The sequence below is a fragment of the Lepidothrix coronata genome, unplaced genomic scaffold, assembly GCF_001604755.1.
Source record: "Lepidothrix coronata isolate B3197 unplaced genomic scaffold, Lepidothrix_coronata-1.0 Scaffold203, whole genome shotgun sequence".
Classification (NCBI taxonomy): domain Eukaryota; kingdom Metazoa; phylum Chordata; class Aves; order Passeriformes; family Pipridae; genus Lepidothrix; species Lepidothrix coronata.
In genome coordinates this window covers 404,564-430,835 of record NW_016690383.1, presented here as the reverse complement: position 1 = coordinate 430,835, position 26,272 = coordinate 404,564, and the positions used below count along the sequence as shown (strand labels likewise).

The 26,272-nt window shown below is 61.1% G+C and overlaps 4 protein-coding genes across 5 annotated transcripts in view; all 4 read right to left on the bottom strand.

The window, feature by feature from the left end:
- The window catches only part of UNC119 (unc-119 lipid binding chaperone), a 14,734-nt gene extending 9,169 nt beyond the window's left edge, over positions 1-5,565 (bottom strand). The window contains exon 1 of the mRNA XM_017832630.1: positions 5,443-5,565. Within this exon, the coding sequence (XP_017688119.1) occupies positions 5,443-5,560 (118 nt within the window). The 5' untranslated portion in view covers positions 5,561-5,565. The remainder of the gene's footprint in view (positions 1-5,442) is intronic.
- Positions 5,566-6,229: 664 nt separating this feature from the next.
- Positions 6,230-10,313, bottom strand: PIGS (phosphatidylinositol glycan anchor biosynthesis class S). The gene is made up of 12 exons (XM_017832641.1): positions 10,256-10,313; positions 10,011-10,150; positions 9,823-9,934; positions 9,263-9,352; positions 9,040-9,131; positions 8,753-8,951; positions 8,330-8,472; positions 8,114-8,228; positions 7,719-7,864; positions 7,500-7,600; positions 6,931-7,141; positions 6,230-6,832 (listed from the first exon to the last, which is right to left on the bottom strand). Exons 1-12 carry the CDS (start codon positions 10,287-10,289, stop codon positions 6,557-6,559), a joined length of 1,659 nt encoding a protein of 552 aa, XP_017688130.1. The 5' UTR covers positions 10,290-10,313; the 3' UTR covers positions 6,230-6,556.
- Positions 10,314-10,816: 503 nt separating this feature from the next.
- ALDOC (aldolase, fructose-bisphosphate C) lies at positions 10,817-14,795 on the bottom strand. The gene is made up of 9 exons (XM_017832635.1): positions 14,688-14,795; positions 13,652-13,774; positions 13,358-13,569; positions 13,210-13,264; positions 12,961-13,121; positions 12,369-12,452; positions 12,108-12,282; positions 11,825-12,024; positions 10,817-11,328 (listed from the first exon to the last, which is right to left on the bottom strand). Exons 2-9 carry the CDS (start codon positions 13,761-13,763, stop codon positions 11,233-11,235), a joined length of 1,095 nt encoding a protein of 364 aa, XP_017688124.1. The 5' UTR covers positions 13,764-13,774; positions 14,688-14,795; the 3' UTR covers positions 10,817-11,232.
- A 1,943-nt stretch (positions 14,796-16,738) lies between these two features.
- On the bottom strand, positions 16,739-25,828 carry SPAG5 (sperm associated antigen 5). 2 transcript variants are annotated; one of them, XM_017832460.1, is made up of 24 exons: positions 25,644-25,828; positions 25,363-25,464; positions 22,965-24,781; positions 22,692-22,884; positions 22,232-22,351; positions 22,008-22,100; positions 21,757-21,891; positions 21,339-21,458; positions 20,992-21,084; positions 20,717-20,851; positions 20,524-20,617; positions 20,346-20,439; positions 20,179-20,260; positions 19,624-19,757; positions 19,149-19,314; positions 18,841-19,015; positions 18,659-18,730; positions 18,392-18,515; positions 18,015-18,126; positions 17,722-17,802; positions 17,492-17,635; positions 17,270-17,344; positions 17,004-17,084; positions 16,739-16,911 (listed from the first exon to the last, which is right to left on the bottom strand). In XM_017832460.1, the coding sequence occupies exons 1-24, from the start codon at positions 25,665-25,667 to the stop codon at positions 16,792-16,794; spliced, it is 4,386 nt and encodes a 1,461-aa protein (XP_017687949.1). In that variant the 5' UTR covers positions 25,668-25,828; the 3' UTR covers positions 16,739-16,791. The 2 variants fall into 2 exon arrangements, with proteins under 2 accessions (XP_017687949.1, XP_017687951.1); XM_017832462.1 differs by lacking the exons at positions 25,363-25,464; positions 25,644-25,828 and adding an exon at positions 25,244-25,323.
- Between the last annotated feature and the right edge of the window lie 444 nt (positions 25,829-26,272).

Below are 26,272 nucleotides of genomic sequence, written 5' to 3'. Positions count from 1 at the left end.
TGATGGAAGGGTCGTGACTTGAAACAGGAATTTCTCTCCCCAACACAGGCAACAACAAGAATTCAGGGAATGAATGAGAAGGCTCCTGCAGCTATGCAGGTCTATTTCTTAACATGCATTAACCAACAAGGTCAGGAGCTATTTTGAAGACAACTCCCAAGACCTAAGCCAGGTATAAGGCAAAGACAACTGCAGAGGAATTGCCAGGAGCTGGAGATTAGGAGATTATCAGATTGAAGAGTCTCAGAAGGAAGCGAGCAAAAATAGCCCGAACCCCGTGAAGATGCCAAGCAGTGACGCAGGACACAGTGCAGGACCTCGAGGGGAAGGCAGGGCAGGTTCCAGGTGGTGTTGACACACCTGCCCAGACGACAGGAGGTCAATTAAAGAAAAAAATAAACTGCTTCCTTGTCCTTTACCTTAGCAGTTCAAGTCCTGTAAAACTAAGCCACCCAGGATCCAGAATCCACTCCATTTCTAGAGCCATGGGGTTTGGTAACCAAAGACTGGGGGGGTTATTGGGGAGGGAGGCAGCTGCCCTCCCATCTAGCTCTGGAATTAGGCTGCTGCGATGCCCCAGAGGAAAAATCCTGCACTAGAAGGATCCCACAGGGGTTTTTCCACAGAAGCACATCTACTGACCAACACTGTGAATGAAGCAGAGGGGTGCAGCCCACTAGGCTCTGAGCTGGGGTACTTTCCAAGGTCCCCAGAGCCCCTCAAGTGCTGAGTCCTACTGCACAGCTCACCAGGCTCTGCTTTTTATGGCAGCCTGCTCATCTCTTTTTTTTTTCTTTCTTTTTTTTTTAGCTAGAGCTTTCCAGACTTCACCCTCTCACAATTAATTTGATCACAGCCCTGCAGGCCTTGTTAAGGAAGGATGGAACTGTTCTTCCCCCACCTCCAAAGCATCCAAACAGTTTTTCCTGCCCCCTTTTCATGCTGATTGCACTCAAAGTCTGAAACCACGTGTACAACATTAACAAAATCAGCTATTTTTGCTCTTACACAGGGCTGAGCCAAAGCCATCCAGTTCTGCCCAGACTACTCCTCTGGTGGATGCCAGAGCTTCCCTCTTACCTTTGCCATTTCCACCAGGGATGGCCCAAACCCACGATCCCAGCAGAAGGAGGAATCCTGTGACACACACACACACCATGTGTGCTGCCCCTGAGAATCTTAACAGCCCATATTGTATTGTGAGACTTCCAAAAACACCCTTCATCTACACAACACCCCAAGCCATGCAGCATCACACAGCCTTGGAAAGGTTCACAGCCTATGTGGGGGTGCTGAGGGAAGAGTCATGGAGAGAGCAGCTTGGCACAGCTCTGGGATATCACTCAGACAAGAAATCAGCACATCAAAACACATCAACACATCACAGCCCTGGACAAGTCAGAACAGTGATTCATTAACATCCTCACAAAACACCCGCAGCTCGTCAGAGCTCCTAATAAAATACATTCTCCCAATTAACTGGGGAGGGAAGTCATGGTCCAGGAGCAGCTTTGAAGATTGATTCGTGCACATCTGCCTCACATTCCTGTTAACGCCTCTCTCCCTGTGTACCCTCCTGGTCCTTGCTTACCCAAACCCTATGGCTTTAAAAATGGATTTGATCCTGGCTGGTTCAGCTTTACAGGACTTGAACTGCTGAGGCAGAGGGCAGGGAAATGGTTTATTTAGCTTTTTGGTTATTTGACTACAGGGAAACTGGTATGAAAGTCACACAGGAAAGGTCTACTCTGCTCAACCCACTGAGGCAGCCAAGGCTGGCCTTTAGCTAAAGCTGCCTAGAGAAGTCTCAAAGAAATCCCCAATGACAGCTCGAGGAAGAGATTACTTTCAGAAATGATTATGTACGTGTTCCTTATTTAAAAATAAGGTTTGTTTTGAAATTGTTTCCAAGTATATAATCCATTATTTAACCCCTTGGTTCGCTAAAATAAAATCAGCTTTAGAATAAAACCTAAAATGCACGATTTAATCCTGTATTACAGACAAAGTGTGCAGGTGATAAGCAGGGCAGTCTCAGAGGATAGAGCTTGTCTTTTGTTACGTATCTGACTTCCCTGATCCTCTGGTTGCTTCAGTAATTAATTACAATTTGAACTGAGCTCTGCCCCACTCCTTTACTAATCTTAAATTAATCACGTCATAAGGCTTTTCCGCTTTTTCTGACCACAGTTGTGTGAGCGAGTAACAAATCTTGCTAATTGCAAAGGAAATGCTCCACTCGCCTTACACCTGATCCAGCTGGAGCAGCGCCAGAGCCAGCCCGGCCAAAAGGCCCAGATATCCCAGGGCACCATCCCAGATCTGTCGGGCTGGACCCCCCACATACCCAGAAATGTTACAGGCCTAGAGATGCTGGAGAATTTAATATTGAAAGGACATAGCATATGCAGGGCAGTTTGCACAACTCCTCCTTTAAGCTTATTAGAGGCACGTTAAGAGCAGAGCCCAGCTGGCTCCCCTGGCTGCCCACAGACAGGGTGTCCTGCCACAGAGCCACATCCTGCATCACCACCCTCCCAGCCCCAGCCATCTCACATTTGGTCATTTGTCAGCTGTACCTACTGGGAAAGGAAAGACCAGCTGTGCTTCCTGATGAAAAGATTATTAGGAAGAAATTCTTCCCTGTGAGGGTGGTGAGGCCCTGGCACAGGTTGCCCAGAGAAGCTGTGGCTGCCCCATCCCTGGAAGTCTCCAAGGCCAGGTTGGATGGGGCTAGGAGCAACCTGGTCTAGTGGAAGGTGTCCCCAGGGCAGGGGGTTGGAATGAGATGGTCTTTAAAGTCCCTTCCAACCCAAACCATTCTACGCTGTAGCTAGCATTCCACCTCCCCTCACACAGGCTGGCAGGCCTTTCAGAAACACACAGGCTACTCATGGCGTAAGCATCCTTAAAATACGTGTTCCTGTGGTACCAAGCTCTCCTGAAGCAACGTTAAAACATGTCCAGGCCACCCCAGGACCCTGGGCAGGACACAGCTTAACTACACAGTCCCTCGACAGCGCAAGCTGCCGTGCCACTGGCCCATGAGTTTGGATAAAGAGGGATTATCCTCTATCTGGAAAAAGAGAGGACACCCAGGGCACCAGGACATTTCTGCTGCAGCCCCACCACCAACTCCTCCTTCAACTTCAAACTGTGTGAAGTACCACAATTTTGGGCATCAAAGCCAGAGTTGTTGCAACAGGGTGTGGTGTCTGCTCCGACTCAGCATCTCCAAGGGGAGAGGTTGGGCCTGGGGCAGCCATGAGCTCTCTCACAGCTGGTCCTTCCTCTTCCCTGCTGCTCAGAGCAGAAGAGTGGAACAGTTTCACATTGGTATTTTTGGCCATCTGTTTTTAAGAGCGTGGAAATGAGAAAAGGTCACAAAATGCCCCAAATAATCATTAGGTGTTAAAGACCTGAAAAATATTCTGGTATCTTTGCTCCCTGTTAAACCCACCAGGTGGAAAAGTGAGCTTGAGAAGGGGAGCTGCAAAGCATTCCCAGGCGATAAGATACCATATGCTCAACACAGATGTGTTGTTTACCTGTATCCCCAAATCCACATGGAGGATTTCAGGTGCAGTTTGCTGGCTCCCATGTACTCAGTAGGACAGAAAGCATTTCCCCTGGGAACCATGGGACATCTTCACAGTGCCTGGCTGTTGTTTGACATGACCCATCTGCACCCCTGCACTACCCTGGTACCAGCAACTCTCACAGCAGGAGGGGAACAAAACATTTTCATGCATTTCACATCTTCCCTGTTCTCCAGGGTGTGCTTCCCCAGGGTTGGAAGATGCAGAAAACAACCACCTCTGCTCCCAGCCTGGCTCAGAAGTCAGGTTGACCAGATCAGCCTTCCCTGTGCCCTGGGAATGCAGATGCTTACCAAGAGCCATGCACCATGCACACTGATGCCACATGAGGTCTGCACACCCCAGGAGCAAGGGTGCAGGGTGGCCCTGTCCTCTTCAGACAGCACTGATGAGGGCAGGGACACACAGGCTGCCATGAAGTGAGCACACAGCGCTTAACACAGCTTGGATTCACCATCCAACAGCAGCACCTCCAGGGATGCTGGCAGGATGCTTCAGTGCCTGGTGCATGGCTCTCCCTGCTACAGGCAGGGGATTTCTAGGCCTGGGCAGTGAATCACGCTGCTGCAGCCCAGCACAGCAGCTTGGCTTGGAGAAGGGGACCCAAGGACCCCACAGCACCAGCAGCCCCTCTCTCAGAGGAGCCTCTGTAACCCCTTCCTGAGGGTTGACACCACGTCCCCTCCCATCCTGCTCACACACACAGCCCCACAGGGCTGCCTGCACACACCAGCACCCACAGCCACATCCTTCCTCTCTGGGGCTTGTCACACCCCACAGTCCTGGTCTGTGACACAAAACCAGCTCTGACACCACATCAGAGTGCTGTGAGACACAGGGGAGCGTGGCCAGACCCCCAGCCCCCTCCTCCTGCCCAACCTGCCACTACTGAGAGACAACCCAAAGGTCCCAGGACATGCAAAAAGGTCTTTTTGGGGCACCAGGGCAAATTGTCCCTGGGCATCACCAAGAGCAGGCTGACCTTAGGCACATGTGTTACCATGGAATGGGTTCTGTTGAAAGGGACTTTAAAGATGTAGTTCCAACCCCCTGCCATGGGCAGGGACACCTTCCACTAGACCAGGTTGTTCCAAGCTCCATCCAATCTGGCCTTGAACACTTCCAGGGATGGGGCAGCCACAGCTTCTCTGGGCAACCTGTGCCAGTTCCTCACCACTCTCACAGGGAAGAATTTCTCCCTAATATCTAAACCTGCCCTCTGTCAGTATGAAGCCATTCCCCCTTGTCCTGGCCTTCCCCCAGCCCTGCATGCTGCTACCCCGGCAGGTCCATGGCAGCAGACAGTCCCAACTGAGCTGTTCTGCCAAGCACAACAGACCCTCCAGTCACACACTCCCACCCACCAGCCCCCAGGATGCTCTTAAGACCAGAGGTACTACACTGGGGAGGGAGATCCTGGAGGAGGGGGGCTGAAGGATGGGCTGCAGTGAAGCCCCCCATGCTGTGGCCAGGGATCCAGCCTGCTCCACTGCTGCGGGCACAGGGTGGGGGGGCTTCACTTAGGGCACAGACACAAGAAAGGGGTGATGGGGAGAGCAGCGAGGAGCACCGACCTACGACCAGAGCTGAGGGACCGCATCCCTGGGGTTGCATCCCCAGCTCCGGGCATCCCTGGTCCTCCGGTGGTACTCAGATCCCCGGCACAGACCCTTTCCCCTGCATCCCCAACTCCTTGTCCCCAGGGGAGAGGGGGACCGGCTCTCCCTTTCCCCCCGGGGTTAACCCCCTCGCCAGCCCCACGGGGACACGGTCCCCATCCCCTGCACACCCCTCGGCTCCCCGGTATAGCCCACCCCCCCCCCGCTCCATCCCCGGTACGCACCGCTGGTGACCCGCTGCAGCCCCAGCACGTCGTCGGGCCCGATGAGCGCCTTTCGGCCCAGCTCCTCCTCGGTCCTCGCCGCCGCCGCCCCGGCCCCGCCGCTCTTCTTCACCTTCATGGCCCCGCCGCCGCCGCCGGTGTGAGCGGCCCCGGCCCCGGCCCCGCTGCGCGCCGCCGCACCGGGAGGGGCATCGCCATCACCGCCCCCGGCCCGCCCCCGGCGGCACAGCGCCGCCCGGTCCGCGGGAAGGGAGGGGGAAAGGAGGGGAAAGGGGTAACGCAGCCCCCCTGGCTGCTCCCAGGGGCTCAGGAGGGCTTCTGTTGGAGAAGATGCCGTTCCCCCACGCCAGCGCCCCTGCATGGGGGGGGCAGCCCCCCAGGAACGCGGGTGTGGTGAGGACAGACCCCCCCACCTGCCGCGGAGAGCACAGGGGCACTCCATCATAACCCACCCCCTGACACTCAGGCTGACACACAGCGGAGGAGCTGGACCCCGTTAAGGTGTGGCAGCCCCCAGGGGCTCTGCACCCCTCAACAGGACGCAGACTCCATTACCTGCCCCCCAGCCCCCCCCACAACTGAGTATTTTTGTCTAAAAACCCATAAGACAGGAGTAAACCTGTCCCATAATATAATACCCATAAGACAGGAGTAACCCCACAAAATAATACCCATAAGATAGGAGTAACCCCACAAAGAAATTCGTGGGGGCAGGAAAGCTGGGCCAGGGGAAGGCAGGGCAATAGGCATCCCCCCCCTCCCCAGATGGCTCATGGAGGTTCACAAAGCCCCACACCAGCCCCCCCGCACAACAGGGGGTCATTTATTTACACAGCAGCTTGTTCTGAACACAGTACAGGGCTGGGGGTGCACACAGGGAGCCCCCTCCCTCTCCTCTCTGCCTTTCTGGGGAAGGGCACACCGATTGAGACCATCTCCCACTCCCCAAAACAGCCTCTTTTCCCAATTCTGCACTCTGGCCACAGCAGACCCAAGCCAAGCTGCCAGGCCTGGCCTTTACACTGTTCTGAGGCACTTTCCTGGGCCACGAGTCTGTGACAACACACCCCACGAGGTGAGGACAGCCCCAAGGCAGGGCACCAATGCCATGGGCTCAGTCCATCTTGGTGGGCTCCTTCTTACGCTGCCTGGTCTCCCGGACAATCTTGGCCAGTGACAGGAGAATGGGGACAGCCATGGGCAGGAAGAGTGGGATGTAGATGGCAAATTTCTGATCGTCAGGGAAGTAGAGGAGATGGAGGAGAGATGGGTCAAAGAAAGCCCGCTCCGAGGAGGTAACAGCCTCCTTGCTGGCCTGGAAAGCTGAGTGCAGGTGGCCCACAGCCAGCTTGGCCACAGCAGTCTGCACTGAGGCCACTGCTCGGTACACCTGTGAGGGAATAATGCCAAGGGTCAGTCCCTGGCCATGGAGGACCACAGGGACACCCAGCCCACTCCACTGCCCACCTCAGGGTGCCCCAGCCCTACCTCAGAGGCAACATCATCCTTGATGACGATGTTCCCGATCTTGTCCAAGAGCTGGGCCAGCGAGGTCAGTGTGGTGGACACAGTGGCAATGTTCTCCACAGTGTGGGCCCAGAGCAGGTGGTCCAGTTCCCAGTCAGCCAGCCCCTCATTCCCTGGGCTTTCCAGCAGGAACTCTGGGGGCAGCTCTTCCCGAGACAGCCCAAAGAGTAACCTGGGAGTAGAGGGGAAGGTCCCAGCCCATACCACAAACTTGCATTTCTACAAGCTCCCTGCTCTTATTCCCTGCTATGTTCAGTACCCATCCTGCTTAATTGCCTCCTGGATTTGGGGCAGGACAAGCAAACCCTCCTACCTTAAGAGATGGGAGATGTGCCAGCACTCCTGGCCATGGAGCAGTGATGGCCAGTAGCCAGCGCCTCAAATGCCACGAAAAGCCACCTTCAGCCTTCCAGAGCCCACAGTGTGAGAAGCAAATGAGCTGCTTGGGTCCAGCCTGCTCTGACCCCACTGATTTCCACATGGGCTAGGAGAGCACAGAGAGGTACAGGGAGAGAAGAGAGCATCCTCACCGGAGCTGGGCCAGGAAAACCTCCATCACTCGTGCCATGTCCACGTCCACGTGCAGCGGGAGAGAGGCTTGGGGGGAAGCAGGGGCTTCAACGTTGTAAACCTGCAGGAGAGCATGGCAGTGAGGCACAGCTGGAGCCTCGGGGCTGGCAGGGTCACCAGCTGGGAACGGGGAGCCACCACCTTGTCCGAGCACTGCCAGCACCCCCATGGTCCCGTACCATGATGCCGCCCCAGCGGGGGCTGTGGAAGGCGTTGGTGCTCACTGGGGCTCCGTCCTTGTCGTGGATATACAGGGGGGAGTGGGAGCGCTCTGGCACATACAGCAGGAAGTTCAGCACGGGGTAGAGTGAGGCAGCACTGGAGCCTGCAGTGGGACAGTGTCAAAGAACTCTCCTGGCCAACAGAGACAGCAAGAGCAGCCCAGAGCCCAGCTCCTCCTTCACAGCCAGCCCCAAGCAGAACTGCCACACTGGCAGGTCTCAGTCACCCTTGCTCCCATCCAGAGCTGGCAGGGAAAAAGGGCACAGGCCACAGGCACAGCTGTCCCCTCTCCCTCAGCAGAGCCAGGTCCCATGAGGCAGATCTCAGTGATCCACACGAGCATGGTGCTCACCCAGGCGAGCCTCCACGGGGTTGATGACATGTGGGAGGCTGTGAGCACTCAGGAGAAAGCTGGAAGATTCCTTGTCATAGCGTGGTGTCACTCCTAGGACAGCGTAGTACAGGATCTGCGGGCACACAAGGGACACGTTGCTGGCAGAGAAGCGCGTCCCAGGGCACCCGGGGAGCCCAGGGCTGGGCTCTCCCCACTGCCTCTCCCAGGTCTCACCTGTGAGTCCACAGAGAAGTTGGCCACCAAGCTCAGTTTGTCCAGGACGGGCTTCACGTAGCGGTTCACGGCCCCCTCGATGTCCCAGTCCACGGCGTGGGACTTGGGGTCAGGGTTCAGCAGGCTGAAGGTGATCTCATACCCTGCCAAGGACCCATGGCCTGTGAGGCACCAGCACAGCCAGCACTGTCACAGAGCTCCCTAGAGCAGCAGGATCTGACCCCTCCTCCCTGGCCTGCCCCAATGCAGACTCACACACCAGTGCCCCATCACAGCAATCACAGCACAAACCCTGCCCCAGAGACACTGCAAAGGGAAAACCCCGGGGTCTGTTAGCCCAGAAGACACACAGGGATGCTACAAGTGGAGCAGAGAGGGGATCTCCCCCAGGAAAAGCGGGCTTTCCCCAGGTCAGGTCCGTACCCAGGCTGGATTTCAGGGAGCGCCGCACGTCAGGGCTGAGCCGGCTGTCGGGCACACGGTCCGAGAGGGCGGCACCGATGGAGGTGGCCGTGAAGGACATCACCTGTGTCACCTGCCGGAGGCGGGCATGGAGGGCAGCCAGGCCCCCCTCGGCCCTCACCAGGGCGCTGCGGTGCCTCCCCACATAGACGCTGGTGCCCTGGGGAAGGGGCAGGAGAACACCTCAGTGCCACCTGTGACAGCCACCTGTGACATGCAGGGGGTCACAGGGGTGAAGCACCTCCTACCTGAGGCAGGAGAGAGGAGGTTTCGGGGACCACGTACATGGTCAGGGAGCCCATCGAGACGTCCTGCAGTGGGCGCAGAGCAGCGTCAGCCTCTGGGGAACACAGAGTCATCAGCAGGGCTGGGAATTTCACTCCAATCCCCTCTGAGACACAGCAGCATGCCCTTTGCTCAGCAATGACGAGGTGCTCAGCACCTCTCCTCACCAGTCCCTTGCTCCAGTACCTCGTGCAGTGGCCACAGCCAGAGCTGCCTCCTCCTGGGCCGTGGTGGCCCGATAGGCCATCTCATAGCGGGATGTGACGCTGGTTCTCACTACAGAGGGATAAAGCTGAATGAATCTGCTAATCCTGGTCCCCAGGCCCCTCAGAGGTGGCTCAGAGGGACAAGGTGCAACCCCAGGAGGACACATGCCGCAAGGTCCTTTGGGCACCAGCTGGTGACCCATCATGGCACATGGTATCAGCTGGTCAGTGCAGGCAGCAGAGCAGGCCCTGATCACCCAGGTACATCCCACCCTCCCAGGGCTCCCTTGTCTACATCTCCAGGGAGAGAAGCTGGTCCCTTCCCTGCAGCACAATGCAGACCTTGCTGTCCCCTCTGCTCCCTGCACTGCCGGCTCACGGTAGAATCGTGCTAGTGAACGTGGGTTTGGGATCTGGGGAGCTCCGGGCTGCCCGGGAGAGAAGCTACGGGTAGGCTCGGACCCCTCGGGGAAGAACGAGGGTACCCAGGAGGGGCAGATGGGGCAAGGACAGCCAAGGGGGGGCGGGGGTGTCTCTCACGGTTCACGGAAATCTTCATCTCCTGCACGTCCCTGAACGGCAGCGGGCTCGGCAGGTCCCCGGGCACGGACCCCGGGCTGAAGACCACGGCGACGGGCACGACCAGCTGAACCTGCACAGTGGCAGCGTCAGTGCGGGCCCACGAGCCCCCCGAGCTCACACCGGCCCCGGCCCCTCCCGGCGCTCACCGGCTGCTGGCCCAGCCCGTCGATGTCCGCGTAAGGCAGCGCGGCGCGGTAGGTCTCGGTCGTTCTCCACCACAGCGGCAGCCCCAGCACCACGGCGATGGCCGCGAAGGACAGGGCGGCGCGCCGGCCCCGCGCCCGCTCTGCAGGAACAGCACTTCAGCACCGGCCCGGCTCCCTGCGGGCCGGGGGACTGGAGCCGGGAGACAGCGAGCGAACGAGCACCAGACCGCCAACCCCACCAGTACCTGCTTCATCCGCCGCCATCGCCGCCGCCGCCATTTTCACTTCCTGGTCCGGCCGGGGGGCGTGGCCTGCGCCCAGCCAAGCCACTCAAAACTCGCTATGCCCAGGGCAGCCAATAGGCGCGGAGTGCGCCGCTCTGCACAGACGGGCGGGCAGAAAAACCAATCAGACCATGTCCCGGCCTTGAGGAGGCGGGCCTTACGCTCTACGAGTGCCGCGGAGGGACACGCGGCATTGCCGCGTGCGCGGGGGCCGGGGGGAGCCTCCGGTGCAACGTCAAGCAGCGGGACTGGGAGATGGGAGGACACAGGGACTGGGGAGGAGAGGGGCTGCTCGAGGGCTCCTCATCCGCCCCGTGGCCCATAGGGACAGCCTAACTCATAGAGCCGAGCTCACAGAGCCTCCAGATGGCTGTGGGTGGGCTGAGACCAGGCGCAGCTCATTGCACCAGTGAGCACAACAGGCTGCGGGAGGTGCCCGGAGCGGGCGGGGGTACTGGACAGCCCGGAATGGGGCAGCTCGTGGTTCCCGGGTGCCCTGCGGCGAGGAAGGAGGCGGCGCAGCGCTGTCTCTACCATTTATTCGTTGTTAGGCTATTTGGTACACGGGGTGCACACACGGCGAACACAACACAGGCGCCCCCGAGGGCGGCGGCAACCAGGACTGCAAAGCTACGGCAGGGCAGGGGCACCCCCAGGCCTCCCCTCCTGCCCCCCCACGCGGCCTTGCCCTAATCCCCCCTCACTGCCCGGCCGGAGCCCCCTGCCAAAGGGGCACCCGGGTGGCTCCCTGCAGGGCCCGGGGGAACCCGGACCCCCCACTCCAAGCGCGGGTGCGGCAGCGTGGGGCCGGCCCGCGGGGCGCGCTCCCCTTCCCCTCCCCGCGTGGTGGCTCCCCTGGGTGGCTGGGGTGGAAGCGGGGTGTGAGCGGTGGCGGGGACGGGGCCGGGGCGGGGGCCGGCGGGGTGCCCGGCCGGGGCTCAGTATGCGTGGTTGGCCACGTAGAGGGACTGCCCGGCGGCCCCCGAGTCGTCCCCGCTGCCCTCGTACTTGCCCAGCGCTGCCAGCCCATTCACCTGTGGGGAAAGGAAATGTCAGTGGTTTCCCCCCACCCCTTGGGGTGTGGCCCTTGGGGTCTCCCAGTCCCTGGGGTCACAGCCTTTGGCATCCCCCTCCCACAGGGACAGGGCTCTTGGTGTCCCCCATCTCACTGGGCACAACCCTTGGTGTCCCCCATCATCCCACAGCTGATCTGGTCCTTGGCACCCCCCACTCCCCTACTGGGGACACAGCCCTCACTGTGCCCCATGGAGACAGTACTGTGTCACCTCCTCAGGGACTATGGTCCTTGGCATCCCTTGTCCCATGAGGCACAGTCCTATCACCCTGTGAGACACAGTCCTCAGCATCCTCCCCCTCCATGGGTTCACAGCCCTCGGCATCCCCACCATCCTGGGGGATACAGACCCCTCTATCTCTCCACCACCCCATGGTGGCACAGCCCTTGGTGTCCCTACCACCCCAGGGGACACAGCCCTCAGCACCCCCTCCCAGGAGGGCCACCCCCCTCACCTCTGCACGCTTGACAAACTCCTCGGTGGCGGCGTCAGCGTTGTCCCTCTGCCCACGCCAGGCGCTGAGTGCCGACGCCTGCAGCGCCCGCCCGTAGGAGAAGGTGAGGGCCCATGGCCGCACCAGTGGGCACGTGTTGATGGCATTGAGGTTGATGGAAGCCTCCTCCTCACTCTGACCCCCAGACAGGAAAGTGACACCTGCAGAGAGCAGGGTTATGGCACTGGGCGGGGGGACGCAGGCCATCCCCCTCCTGGTCCCTGCCACATCCCAGGGCTGGTACCTGGCACGGCTGGGGGCACAGTGCGGCGCAGAGCGGTGACAGTGGCCATGGCAATCTCCTCGGGGCTGTACTTGGTGGGGCAGGAGTGCCCGGGGGTCACCATGTTGGGCTTCAGCAGGGTCCCCTCCAGGTAGACATGGTGATCGCTCAGTGCCTTGTAGACAGCTGCCAGCACCTGGGGAGGATGGGCAGTGTGGAGTCCCCCCAGCAGGACACAGCACAGCATAGCACAGCACACCCTGCTGCCACCTCACCACTCACCTTCTCCGTCACATACTGGCACCGCTTGAGATCGTGGTCGCCATCAGGCAGGATCTCTGGCTCCACGATGGGCACGATGCCGTTCTGCAAACAGCAGACAGATGCAGTCACGGTGATGTCCCTGGGCATCCCCCAGCCCCATGGCTGTGTGGGACAATGCCCACACCCAGGGAGCGATGCTCACCCCCAAGGCTCAACACCAAAACCCTTGCCAGCGATGCCCAGCCCCACGGGGGGATGCCCAGCCTGGGAGGGTCAATTCTTGACCCCATGGAGCAATGTCTCTTTCTGTGAGGTGATACCCAGCCCCACAGAGCAATGTCTGGCCCCACGGACTGATGCCTGATCCCATGAGTGATGACCACCCCACGGGGCAATGCCCAATAACCCACGTGAGGTGTTACCTAGCGCACGGGTCACATCCCGCCCCACCCATGGGATGATCCCCAGGGGTCATCAATGCACAGGGTCAATGCTGAGCCTCACGGATCTGTGCCCGCCTCCATGGGGCAATACCCGCCCACACAGGTTAATACCCATCCTACAGGTCACTGCCCACCCCATGGGGCGATGCCTGGCCCCACACACAGACCTGCTGGCAGATGCTGGCGTAGCGGGCCAGGACGTTGGCGTTCTCCATGATGGCGAGCGCGGAGGGGGTGTGCTCGCTGATCTTCAGCACGCAGCGCCACTTGGCAAAGTCCGCCCCGTCCTTCTTGTACTGGGCACAGCGCTCCCACAGCCCATCCAGACCTGCCGGGCAGTGCGTCAGCCCAACAGCCCCAGACCCATGGCCCCAGACCTCCCGGCCCCAGCCCCATCCCCTGCCCGCTCTACCTACCCTGCGTGGTGGTCTCGCCATCTGTCCCAGCCAGTGGCACAACACCCTTGTCCACCTGTGGAGTGAAGGGAAGGCAGTGCTGAGCCCCCGGCAGCACCCTCCAAGCACCCTCAGCACCCCACAAACCCACCGGACATCCCCCCCACACCTTGATGCCCACAACGATGCCCTTGTCCTTGATCATCTGGACGAAGGGGGTGCCATCATCAGCCTTCTGGTACATGGTCTCGTGGAAGAAGATGACCCCCCCGATGCATTTCTTCACCCGGCTATCGGCGCTGAAGAGGATCTGGCGGTACAGCCGGCGGTTCTCCTCCGTGTTCTCCACTCCAATCTGGTTGAGGCGCTTTGCCATGCTCCCTGAGGGCACCCAACAACCTCGTCAGCCTCCGGGGTGGGGAAAAGGGGTGGCGGGGCAGATCCCCCCTTTCCCCAAACTGACCTACGGACTCATCGGCTGCCAGGATGCCCTTCCCGGGGGCCACGATCCGCAGCGCGATGTCCGACAGCTCCTTCTTCTGCTCGGCCGTGAGCGCGGGGTGTTGGTGCGTCATGGTGGCGGTGGCTGCGAGCGCACGGGGACTGAGTCACGCACCACCGGGGCGGCTCCCGAAACCACACGTACCCCCCTCCTGCGGGGACCCGGGACCCTCCACGGGGCTGGGACCCCCGCCCCACCGGTCAGGGGGTGTTGTGTAAGCCTCGTGGCGGGCATTCCTGGAGGATGCCGGGCAGTTCCCAGCCATTTTGCTGCCTTGCCAGCCCGCCCCCAGCCCAGCCATCTTGAGGGAGCGCAGCTCCGCGGGGACCGGGGCAGGGCCCCGAGGGCACGGGGATGGGGATGAGGGTACCCTGGGGCCGGGAATATCCCGCGGACGATAGAAACAGCCCGGGGATGGGGATACCGGGGGGCCGGAAATACCCCGGGAAAGAGGGAAGAAGAGACCCCAGGGAGGCACTACCTGCGTCTGGCGGTACCCGGGGCTTGGGGGACGCCGGAGATGGTGATACCCCAGGGCCGGGGATACCCCGCGGAGAAGTACGCGGGGCATGACGATAACCCGGAAGAACGGAAATACCCCGGGAATAGGGAACGGGGAGACGCCTGGGGGCACAAGCCAGGAATGGAGGTACTCGGAGTTTGGGGTACCCCAGGGATGGCGATACACCGAGGCTGGCGCCGTCGCGGGGCCAATGATGCCCCTGGGAGCAGCGCATTCCCCGGCCGGTACCATCGAGGCTCGAGCTCCGCCAGCGCACAGGGAGTCTCCGGGGTCTCCCTGACCCCCCAACACCCCCATGTCCGGGGGTCCCTCTGCCCTGGAGCCCCCCAGCCCTGCACGACCCCCGGGGATGCCGCACGGAAACATCCCAGAGGCTTGGCGGGGCTGCCGCCTCCCGCCGCCGGCGTCCCCCGGCTGCCCCCCGGCAGCTCCCCCCAGCCCCCCGGCTCCCCCCGACCCCCGGCTCCCCCGTACCGTGTAGGGCGGCGGCGGCGGGCGCGAACTGCGGGCTGCGAGCTCCGGCCCCCCGGTAAATGTGGCTGCGATGCCGCAGAGCTACGTGACCGGCGGGGCGGCACCGGGCAGGACCGGCCCCCGGGCCCGCCCCCGCCGGCCACAATCCCCCCGCCGGCGTCGTGCCTCCTCCCCCGCCCGCCGGCGACAACCCCCGCGCTGGTTGGGACCCCAGGGTGACAACCCCGGGCTGGGGACCCTGTTGTACCTCCCCTTTGCAGCCCCTCGCTGATGATGGGGACCCCTCTGTGCTCCCCCCACACACAGAGTCCGGGGACACAGCTGAGTCACCCCCTGCCATGGGCAGGGCCCCCCCGTGCCACACAGGCACCCCACTGTGCCACCACCACTTGCTGCTGGAGACCCTTCTATCCCACAGACCCCTGCCTGGTTATGGGCAAGGACCTCGTCTGCCACCCCCTTGCTACTGCTGGGGACCCACTGTGCCCCCCTCGTGCCACTGTCAACTAGGGGCAGCGACCTCCTGTGCCATCCCCAGGCTGGGGAAACCGCTGTGCCCCCCTATTTCCACTACCAGCTAGGAACAGAGACCTTCCTCTCATCACCTCTGGGCTAGGGACCCCCCGTGCCACCCCCAGGCTGGGGTCACTGTGCCACCCCACTGTTAATGCTCCAGACACCCCGGCTGGGTCACCTCTGCAACCAGGGACCAAGCCCCAGCAGTGCTGAGCCCCAGAGGCCCCAGGACAGGGTGGGGGCACTCACTGGAGACCAACCCCCCTAAACAACCGGCTGGAACCAGCACAGGGACAATACCAGTGTCCCCACTCACCCCACGGGGACAGCTGCCAGGGCCCCGCTGTGCTGAATCCCGCCGTAAAAGGAGGGCTCAGCTGCCCCGCGTGGCCCTAATCCAGGGAAAGGAGCACATTTCTTCCTGCATCACAGAGCCGGGAGCCCCCACTGCCAGCCTCTCATCTTGGGGGGCCATACCCGCCATCCCCGCAGCCAGCGGGGTCACAGCCAGAGCAGGGAGGGAGGTGATGCCAGGGAGAAGCGAGTGCTGTTTCCCCAAGGGCCACCCACACACCCGGGAAGCAGAGGCATGGTCCCAAACACCTCCATTTCCCAGGGAAAACACCTCCATTCCCTGGGGAAATCAGGGTGCCAGCACCGAGGGTATCACAGTCCCTTGCCTCGCACAGAGCACCAGGGCTGTGGCAGAGGGCAGGGGAAGGTGATTCCCCCCCCTTGGGCAGGAGAAACAGGCCATTAAAAACCAGAGCACTTGTTTGAGTGCTGCTATTTTGGGCCATCGCAGGGGAGGGAGGTGCCATGTGGTCCCCACGGCGATGGGGAGCATCCTTGGGGTCGGGAACACCGGGATGGGGATCCCGCAGGAGCTGCCCTAGCAGGGAAGGAGGGAAGTGAGGTTGGAGCTGTGCTGGGAGCAGGGGAGCCCCTAAAGGGAGCCCCCCTCCATGCAGCAGCGGGGGCCAAGGGGGGGGTTGGGAGCAGGAGCTGGCAGAGCTCCCAGCACTGGCTGAGCCATGGGATGCTGCCTGCTGGAATCATGCTGGGCAGGGGAAACGTCCCTGTGCAACAGGCATGTGCCCACAGCCCCGGTATGAGGAGCAGGATCCAGCCTCTAGAACCATCCTGACACGACAGGCATGTGCCCACAACCCCACGATGGGGGTGTGCAGGATCCAGATGATCCCAGTGGAGGGGGAAGGAGGAGGGGGGTCGCAGAGGGAATCTAGGGCAGGAGGAGGAGGGGGGAGCCGGGGAGGGAAGCTGGCTCAGCCCGGACAGTCCGGCTGCTGCCGAGGCCGCAGGGTGGGAGCCTGGGGAATGCAGCGCCTCATTGAGAGCAAGCACTGGCAGCGGGGGATGTGGCCCCTGCCAAGAAGGAGAGGCCCTGGGGTGGCAAGGAGCTGTGCCCACGGCCCCATGACGGAACAGGAGCAGCCGGCACAGGCTGGACAATTTGTCCCCACCCAGAGCACCAGGAGCTTCCTGAATCCACGCACCAGACAGGGTAAACGCCAACAAAACTTTATTCAATAAACAATTATAACATTAGGAACAGAAAGGTTTCAGGCTAGGGGTTTTGGGGCAGCGGCTCAGCAGCTTCCTTGCTGTCTGGCTTCAGGCCCAGGTACCGCAGCAGGCTGTGGAACTCCTGGCAGACCACCACCACCTCAGGGATGGCTGACAGGACCTGGGGACAGCAGAAGCATTAGTGAGTGTTTGGGATGGGAGATGGTTTTACTGCAGTCACAATAAGGGTGAGCAATGAACCATAAACCTCACCTCTTTCATCTTCTCCTTCATCTCCTCGTGGGTCCTCAGCTCTTTCATGTGCTCTTTCTGGACATCACGGAGCATCGCTTCCTGCAGTGGGAGATGCCTGTCAGGAGCCTGCTCCAAACCTGGGCAGGGATGAGCCCAAAAGAGAGAGGGGAGCCCTGCCCATGTCAGGGGGGTTGGAACTAAATGATCTTTAAAAGGTCCCTTCCAACACAAACCATTCTGATTTTATGACTGGCGCCAAGGCAGCCCCTTGGGGCTCTCCATACCTGTGCCAGGCACTTGTCATAGAGCAGCCGTTTCTCATCTCGTTTTTCCAGGAGCAGCAGCCGCAGTTTATCCACCTGCAAAAGGAGTGAGCACTGCTGAGATCACTGTGGGGAAAGAGCCCTGGGCTAGGGGGGTGTTGCAGGGAGCAAGGTTTGGAGAGCTCTTCTTGTCCAGGGCAGGGTTGGTGACATGAGGAGTCCTCAGCAGCCCCCTGGCCTCACCTCCTGCCGTAGCCAGACCCGGTCCTGGACATGGGCAGTGTCCACCTTGGGCTCCTTCTCCCGCATCTCCTCCCACAGCACCTTGGCCTCTGTCTCTGCACGCTGGAGCAAGCGCTTCAGCTGGGAAACCTCTTCCTTCAGCATCTGTGGGGGGAGAGGAGTTGCTGAGAGGAGTCCTGGGACCAGCAGCCCCCCCAGCGTGCAGCCCAGCTGTGCCCCCCATCACACACCGTGACTTCCCCACTCTTGTCGATGAGTTTCAACATCTTCTCTTCCTGCTGTTTCACCACGTCCTGCAGCTCCTTCTCACTCTGCAAGGGAGGAAGAAGCAGTGTCAGGCAGTACCCAGCCCTGGACACCCCCAGCACCCTGTGGGGAAGAGGGTTTTCTCATGTTCAAGAAGGTCAGACGAGCCAGGAGCACCCATGGGGCATCACCAGATTTCTCCGTGTCCTAGATCAGTGCCCGTCCCAGTTCGGCTCTGCCCTGGGGTGAGCACTGGCCCACTTCTGGCAGAGCTCACCTCGATCTTGGTCCTCAGTGCCTTGTTCAGCTTGGCAATGGTGGCAGCCTGGGCATCCATCTTTTCCTGGTTCTCCTCTGTCACCGTCTCCAGACGGAGTTGCAAGTCGGAACTGGGAGAGGACAGTGGTGGTGAGCGGCTGGGGATCACAGCACCAGGTACCAAACCTCTTTCTGGGCATCCCATCAGCCCCATGGTGTGAGAAGACAACTGTCCAAACCCAGCCAGCTGGAAAAAGCCCATCTAGCCATGGCACAAGAGGTCTAATCCAGAGCTGGGGCAAGAGGCAGACACAGGCAGGCTGCCTGCAGGAGAAGCCATGCCCAGGAGAGTGATGCCCCTGTCTGGCCTTTGATGTGAGCCCCTGCTGAACTCACATCTCCATCTGCAGTGCCTTGAACTCGCTCTGCTCCAGCTCTTGGATGCGGAAGCTCAGCATGGCAAGGTTGGAGACCACAGCTTTCAGCTCTTTCACGCTCTCCAGCAGACTCTCCTCAGGATCTGGAGGCAGGGAAGAGCCTTGTGAGCGGCACAGAGGGACACCAGCCACAGGGGACACAGAGGAAGGCATCCCTGCTCATCACTCTGTGCAGCAGCACTGCAGTTTTGCAGCAGGGTCCAGGGCACGGTGACAGCCCCAATACCTTCTGGCTTTGGTGTGGATGTGAGTTTGTCCTTGGTAACAGCACTCCCACCTCTGGTGGCTTCATTGGCATCTGCGAGAGGAGAGAACAGAGGCTATGCCCAGCCCTGCACATCCCCCAGCACGGGAGGGAGCCATCCCCATCCTCATGCCCCAAAACCCAGGCAGGGGGTGCCAGCTCACCTTTCCCTGACATGGCTTTCAGGACGCTGCCCACGAAGGAGCTGCCGGTGCAGTGTGGGGTGCGGTGTGCTGGCGTGCGGAAGGCAGGGGTCCAGGCACGCCGGGGTGTCTGCCAGCCTGTGGCCCGCCCTGCCGGAGTCCAGGCTTTGCTTCTCGATGGGGCATCATCGTTATCCTTCAGAGGGGAAGGAGAGCACAGCACCAGAGTGCAGCTTGTGACTGCCCCAGCAAGCACAGGGGTCTGGAAGCTACGCCATGGAGAGGCACGGGTGTGTGACTGCCCTTTGTCCCCAGCACAAGGTTCCTACCTGCTCTTCTAGAGAGGCCTTGAGGCAGTCAGCAAGCTCCTGCAGCCGCATGTGGCACTCTGCAATGTCCTTGGAGCACCAGGAAACTTTTCTCCTCTTCATCTGCACATTGAGGAGCTCGGCCTTGGTGCTCTCTACCTCCTTGCTCAGGGCAGCTTGCTCTTCCCTATGGGATGGCATCAGCCTCAGCAGGAGCAGCATATTCCCCCTCCTTGATGTGAGATGGGAACATTTCCCATGCCAGCCTCTCACCATGAACGAGAAATAGTGCAAATCCTACAGATTTGGGAAGCTTACCCCAAGATGGGGTCTCTGCTGGGCTTCTCCAAGTGTCTCCCACCCACCTGGACAACCACACTTGGCTGGGGCAGAAATGACCATAGCCATGGTCCCCTCTGTCTCCCCCAGCCCCCAGGAAGGGCTTGATTTCCTAAAAATAGAGGGGTTCAAGTGGAGATGGTGAGTGGGGCAGTACCGCAGGCGTTGGTGGGAATCCATCAGCTTCTCGTGCTGCAGGGTACGCTCCTGCAGAGTGGCCTGTGTGGAGTTCAGCCTGGCCTCCACCTCCAGCAGCTGCATGCGGGACATGTTGTTCTCCTGATCAAGGAACTGCAAGAGAGTGGAGGGACATGGCCATGAGCAGCCAAAGAGAGACCCAGAGGGGCCCATTGGGACCCCCAGCACAGACCCTCCCCTGCCTCAGGGTGCTGTTTCCAATCAAGGGCAGCTTTATCCCAGCAGATAACTCCTGGAAACCAGCAGTTTACTAGGGACATAGGACAGGCTGGGAAATGGCTCCATGCCTGCAGGGGAAAATTATCTCCAAGAGCTGCCCAGCCCCCTCCTGGGGAATCACCCGATGGGCAGGATGAAAAGCTGTGCTACGTGCGGGATGTCAACCGCCCTCGAGGGCTCATCCCCCCTCTGCAGGAGGGCTAATCCCGCTCCTGGCCAGTTGCCAGCATTCTGGAGAGGCCATCATGGGGGCCAGCAGCACTTAACAGTGCAGGCAGGGTCAGGCAGCTCCTACCTCCCGCCACTCAGTGGCCTCCAGCAGCTCCTGGCACAGCTCATCACACCTCCCCTTCAGGGTCTTGTTCTCCTGTGCCAGCCTATGCGGGGGGGATGGAGTCAGGGGGTGCTGCATTTTGGGGGCAAGGGGTGAGAAGGGGCTCAGGACCCAGGGCTCAAACCCACTCGTCCATCTTCTCTTGCTGCTTCTTGTTATCCTGCTGCAGTGCATCCCGCTCCTGTTCCACACTGGCATGATTTGTCATCGCGGAGCTCAGGTCTTTGAGGGACAGAGCCGTCAGTGCAGAAGGACAGGGGCAGTGGGGATGGGGCAGCTACCAACCCCCATGTTACCCACCCCTACCTGTTGCAAGGCGTGAGTTGGCCACCGTCAGCTGCTCCAGCTGAGCCTCCGCGTTCTGCAGGGCCATCGAGGTCTCCAGCAGCTGGTGGGACACCTGTGGGGGCACAGTGCTTGTTTTAGGCTGCTCTTCCCCATGGGGTGCCCCAAATCACCCTGTGCCTTGGACATCACTCAGCACCAGGCACCTCCCTACCTCCTCCTTGGCTTGAAGAGCTTCGTCTGCTCGCTGCCTCTTGGCATCCCGCTCCTCCAGGCAGCTCCGCAGCTTGCTGGGCACTCTTTCCAGCACGGCCTTGCACCGGGACATCAGGGCCCTCACCTGCTCCCGCTGGGAAGGGAGACAGCACCAGGCAGCTCAGCATGGCACTGCCCTGCTGTGTGACCAGGGACAGGTCTGCAGTTGGGCTGCTCATGGCACAGAGCACTGGCAGGGCAGCAAGAGGCTGAGCCCCCCGGGACACCCCTCACCTCCACATTCATGGCTTTCCTTTCCTTCTGCAGATTTTCAAAGGTGACATCTCTGATTTTCCGGAAAGCCTGAGCCTCGGCAGACAGGGATTTCTGTGGGGTAGGAGACATGAGTCAGCGGTGCCATGGTGGAGAAGCAACATTTAATGGCCATGTGAGGAGGCAAGTGACAGCCCTGAGGCCAAATTTGCAGTAGCTTCCCAGCAGCAGCACCAGGAAACCTCTGGTGCGCCCAACCCCATCCAAGCCCATCGCAGAGCATCATCCAAGCTCAGGACATGGGGATGCCCTTCCAGCCCCCGATCACCCAGGTAGGGGGCAGCTGGGGGTACCACCCCACTCAGTACCTGCAGGTCGATGGCCTCTGCCAGCAGGGTGCACAGCTCTCTCTGGGAGGCCAAGCTCTGGTCACGGGCACTGATCTGGGCGCTGGCGTGGGCGCGGAAGGCCTCCAGGAAGCGATAGCCCTGCAAAGGAGAGGATGCTGCCCCAGGCATGCTGCTGCATGAGGGGCAACTCCCAGGAGCCATCTCTGCATGTTGTGTCAGCCTAGGATTCCTGCTCCCAGCGAGACACAGACCACACCAAAAACCCATCCAGAGAGCTACATCTCCCCACGCAGCCACAGCACCCTTGGCCTTCCATAATGGGTTTTTCCCTTGGGATGCCAGGAGACCCTCACCCCCCAGAGAGGGGCAGAGACACAGGATGCCTTAGCAAAGGCATGAACACAGGAGAGACTGCTCCCAACAGCTCCCCCTTTACCTCCTCCTTGGCTTGTAGGGCTTCGTCTGCTCGCTGCCTCATGACATCCCGCTCCTCCAGGCAGCTCTTCAGTTTGCTGGGCACTCTTTCCAGCACGGCCTTGCACTGGGACACCAGAGCCCTCACCTGCTCCCGCTACAGGAGGAGACAGCACTGTGAGACACTGGGGACAGCTGCCGTGGGTGCTGGCAGCACCAGCATCTCCCAAAACCCAAGGGAAAGGGGAACCAGACTGACACGTGAGGGCTCACCTCCTGTGTGAGGGCTCCCTTCTCATCCTGCAATCTCTGAAAGGCAGCATCCACGAGGCCCCGGAACAGGAGGCACTGGCTCCTCCAGGCGGTCTAGGGAAGGGACAAGGACACTGGAGTTCCAGCAGCACTCCTGTAGCTGGCGCAGACAGCGCCAGACACATACGTGTGCCCTGCCCAGCTGAGACCCAGCACACTCATTGCATGCAGCCAGTGAGACACACCACGTTCTTGGCAGCCAGCTCCAGCTCCTGCTGCAGATCCTGCTCTGCTCCCCGCTGCCGCTGCAGGGCCGCTGTTTTCTTCCACTGCTCGAGGTAGAGGTGGTGGTAAATCTCCTCCTCCTAAGGGCATCCAGCAGAGCAGAGAGGGCTTAGCACCAGCCCCACTCTACCCTGGGTCCAGCAAGAGCTGGTCAGCCATGACATCTTCCATCCTCCCTCTGCATGTGCCAGGGATGTTTCCCCCCACAAGGGTTCAAATCCAGCAAACTCAGCGGGTTGATCCGGGCGTGATAATGCAGCAATCGGGCATGTGATGCTGTGCTGCAGCAGCCCTGCTTTACTTCCACTCCACTGGGCTGAAGCCCAGCCGGGGTCACCGTCTCGCCAGCGGCACATGGGCACTGTCACGGCACCGAGGCTGCGGGGAACGGGGTGGCATCACCTCAGAGAGGACTCTTACCCCTTCAGGGCGGGTGATGTCCGTCTGTGTGATCGCGTCCCTCTGCTCAGCCGGCCCCACACCAGGCAGCAGCCGCTGGCTCCCCTGCAAGCTACGCAGCTGGAGCGCCAGGGCTTCGATGATGATGAGGGTGCTCTCCAGCCGCCCCTCCAGTTCTGCCCGTGGCAGGGTCTTCAGCTCCTCCGGGGGACAGCTGGGGACAGAGAGGGCTTAGGGCAGGGACAGCCCACAGGTGCCACAGCCCCAGCCAGGGGGGTATGTCCTCATACTTACCGCCAGAGCAAGGAGTCTGTTTCTGTAGCACTGTCCTTGGCACAGAGCAGGCCTCCCCCAGATCTGTTTATGCTCCTTTCCCACAGGTCCTGGATGGCCACGAAGGTGCCGGCAACCCCACTGGCCACAGGGGTCATGCTGGTGCCAGCCACAATGCTGGCCACAGGGGTCGTGCTGGTGCCAGTCACCACGCTGGCCACAGGGGTCGTGCTGGTGCCAGCCACAATGCTGGCCACAGGGGTCGTGCTGGTGCCAGTCACCACGCTGGCCACAGGGGTCGTGCTGGTGCCAGCCACAATGCTGGCCACAGGGGTCGTGCTGGTGCCAGTCACCACGCTGGCCACAGGGGTCGTGCTGGTGCCAGCATCCACGCTAGCCACTGGGGTCTTGCTGGTGCCAGTGACCGCGGTGGACACAGGGGTCGTGCTGGTGCCAGCATCCACGCTAGCCACTGGGGTCTTGCTGGTGCCAGTGACCGCGGTGGACACAGGGGTCGTGCTGGTGCCAGCATCCACGCTAGCCACTGGGGTCTTGCTGGTGCCAGTGACCGCGGTGGACACAGGGGTCGTGCTGGTGCCAGCATCCACACTAGCCACTGGGGTCTTGCTGGTGCCAGTGACCGTGGTGGACACAGGGGTGACACTGCAGTTGGCATCTTGCTGTGGCATGTGGAAGGGCAGGCTGTGCTGCAGGGATGGGACATTGAGGGTCTTCTCCAGCCACTCCAGGGGTAACACCCAGGACACAGCACCTGGGGCCGACTCAGGAGAGGTGACAGGGGCGATGGTTGCCTCTGACCCAGCAGGCTCCAACACACTTGTCCCGATGGAAGCAAGTCCAGGTGGGCTCTGCTCTCGAGGGGCAGGGGCGGGGGACTCGGCTCCCTCAGGGGTGCCTTGGCAAGGCAGAGGACCAGCACTCTTATCTCCAGATGGGGACTCAGAGGCCACAGGGCTGCAGGAAAAGTCTGGGGGTGTCACTTGCCACCCATGGAAAGAAACATTCTGTGGGGTGGAGCTGGTGCCAGGAGGCCCTGGGGTGCAGGGTCCTATGATGGAGCTGCACAGGGGAGCTTTCGTGGCACTGCCAGGAGACTTAGGAGTGCTGGGCACAGGGATGGAGTTGTACGGGGGAGCTGGCACAGCCTTTCCAGGGGACTCTGGTGTGCTGGCCACAGAAATGTTGTTGCACAGGGGAGCTGGCACAGCCTTTCCAGAGGACTCCAGGGTGCTGGGCACAGGGATGGAGTTGCACAGGGGAGCTGGCAAAGCCTTTCCAGAGGACTCCAGGGTGCTGGGCACAGGGATGGAGTTGCACAGGGGAGCTGGCACAGTGTTTCCAGAGGGCTCCAGGGTGCTGGGGACTGGGATGGAGCTGCATGTGGAGGCTGGCACAGTGATGCTGGAGGGCTCCGTATTGCTGAGCCTCTGGACCAGGCTGCACAGAGGTGCTGGCACAGTGTTGTCAGGGTGCTTTGGGGTGCTGACCTTTGGAATAGGACTGCCGGGGGCCTCTGGGCTGGTGCTACTGGTGGGCTCCAAGGCACCAGGCATAAGGGCGGGATTGCTGGGGGCCTCAGAGGCACCAGGCTTAAGAGTGGGAGTCCTGGGGAGCTCCGAGCTGTGGGGGCCCAGGGTAGAAGTCCTGGAGGGCTCCGAAGTGGTGCTGTTCTGGGGCCCTGGGGTGCAAGGCATTGAGGTGGTGCTGCTGGAGGGGGGTAGGGTAGCACTTCGCAGGGGTCCAGGGGTGCCAGGCACCTTGGTGACTCTGCTGCAGGGGCCCCAGGCACGGGACACTGGGGTGGCACAGTCATGGTCCTACAGGACATTTGGGGGGAAGGGGATGTCAGGGCAGCCTTTCCCCCCTGCACCCAGCCTCCATTTCCCCAGCCTCCCCATTTCCCCCCACCCCACTGCCCTGTAAGGGTAGAAGACCCTTCCGAAAGATTTTACAAGACTCTAGTTTTCACTTAAAAAACCTTTCCTGCCTAGAAGAGGGATCTTTCCCCACAGGCAGTTTTAATGTTTTCTCCTCCCCCATTCCAGAGAAAAGCTCCCTGGTATGAGAAGTATAAGTCCTACAGACATGTCGAAGGCCCCCACAGAGCGGGGGGCAGGCAGGGATGATAAAAACCCTGAGAAGAACAGGGGGGGAGTGCCTTTTCCCAGGGCCCGGTGTTTGAAACGCCGATAAGGTTAACGTTCTTTTAAGTCTAGAGTTCTCGACTTCGGCAATAACTTTTCCTACAATCCTTCCACTGCCTGGCATTTCGAGGGTACCTGCGCGTTATCTCACTTCACCGGCCCGCCCAGTGCCCCCTATGCCCTGCAGCGTCCCCAGTTCCAGTGCACTCCAGCAGCTCTCTCCGTTACCCGTTCGTTACCCGCCGCACACCGACCTTGAGCCGCAGCCGGTGGAACAGCGGGGTCAGCCCGGTCCGGTCGGCGCTCGGCTGCAGCTGCAGCTCCTGCAGAGCGATGCGCGGGGGCCGCTTCTGAGCCTGGGCGGACACCGAGGGTCACCGGCAGCAGCACGGGCAGTGCCGCCGCCTCCACACGCACACACACACACAGAGATACCGGGAGCGCTCCGGGCCGCCCTGAAACCGCCACCGCCCCCTCGCCCCTCCCCGCCCCACTGGATCATCCAAACCGCCCGCCAGCCCCGGCCCGCACTCACGGCGGGAGTCTTGGCGGCCTGCATGGCCCGGGAAGGGTGCCGGCCCTGCTCACGCTCTCGGTCTCGGTCTCGCCCTCACTCTCGCTCTCGGGCCTGCTCTCGGTGTCGGTGTGTGCCCCGCCCGGGTGGTCTCGTGTGCCGGTTCTCGGCCCGGCCCCGCCGCCCGCGCGCCGCCGGTTTGAAAACCAGAGGTGCCTCTGATTGACTGCGCCGCGCGCGCGTCACCGCGAGGGCGGGGCCTGCGCGGAGGCCGCGCCCACTCCCGGGAAGCCCCGCCCCCCATCGCCCTGCTCGGCCCCAGGCACGGACAGACGGACAGACGGACAGACGGACGGGGCACGGACCCAACTCCTTCCCGACCCTGGGGCTCCCCCAGCGCCCGCCCCTGGGGAACCAGCCTTACACACACCCCTCCAGATCTGCCCCGACCCCGACCCGAGGGATCGGGGCTCCAGTCCCGCGACCCGCCGCGGTGGTCGCGCTTTCCCCCCGGACGTCCCGCAGGAGTCAGGGCAGCACCTTCAGCAGTGCCCGCGGCTCTCGGGTTTATTGCTCCCGCGGGGAGAGGTACAGAGTTGAGGTACCCGGGGGTGAGGTTGGGGGTACCCGGGTAGCCCGTGGGGGACCCG

Excerpts from the sequence above, each read along its gene's own strand:
- PIGS (XM_017832641.1), bottom strand. The coding sequence starts at position 10,289 with ATGGCGGCGGCGGCGATGGCGGCGGATGAAGCAG. Across the intron at positions 9,132-9,262 it reads GGCTGTGGCCACTGCACGAG|AGGCTGACGCTGCTCTGCGC; the intron begins GTACTGGAGCAA and ends TGTGTTCCCCAG. Across the intron at positions 7,601-7,718 it reads CCCGCTGGGGCGGCATCATG|GTTTACAACGTTGAAGCCCC; the intron begins GTACGGGACCAT and ends GCTCTCCTGCAG.
- ALDOC (XM_017832635.1), bottom strand. The coding sequence starts at position 13,763 with ATGACGCACCAACACCCCGCGCTCACGGCCGAGCAGAAGAAGGAGCTG. Across the intron at positions 12,453-12,960 it reads ACGCCAGCATCTGCCAGCAG|AACGGCATCGTGCCCATCGT; the intron begins GTCTGTGTGTGG and ends TGCTGTTTGCAG. Across the intron at positions 11,329-11,824 it reads AGTTTGTCAAGCGTGCAGAG|GTGAATGGGCTGGCAGCGCT; the intron begins GTGAGGGGGGTG and ends CTTTCCCCACAG.
- SPAG5 (XM_017832460.1), bottom strand. The coding sequence starts at position 25,667 with ATGCAGGCCGCCAAGACTCCCGCC. Across the intron at positions 20,440-20,523 it reads CAACTCACGCCTTGCAACAG|ACCTGAGCTCCGCGATGACA; the intron begins GTAGGGGTGGGT and ends TGTCCCTCAAAG. Across the intron at positions 16,912-17,003 it reads TGAAGGAGAAGATGAAAGAG|GTCCTGTCAGCCATCCCTGA; the intron begins GTGAGGTTTATG and ends TGCTGTCCCCAG.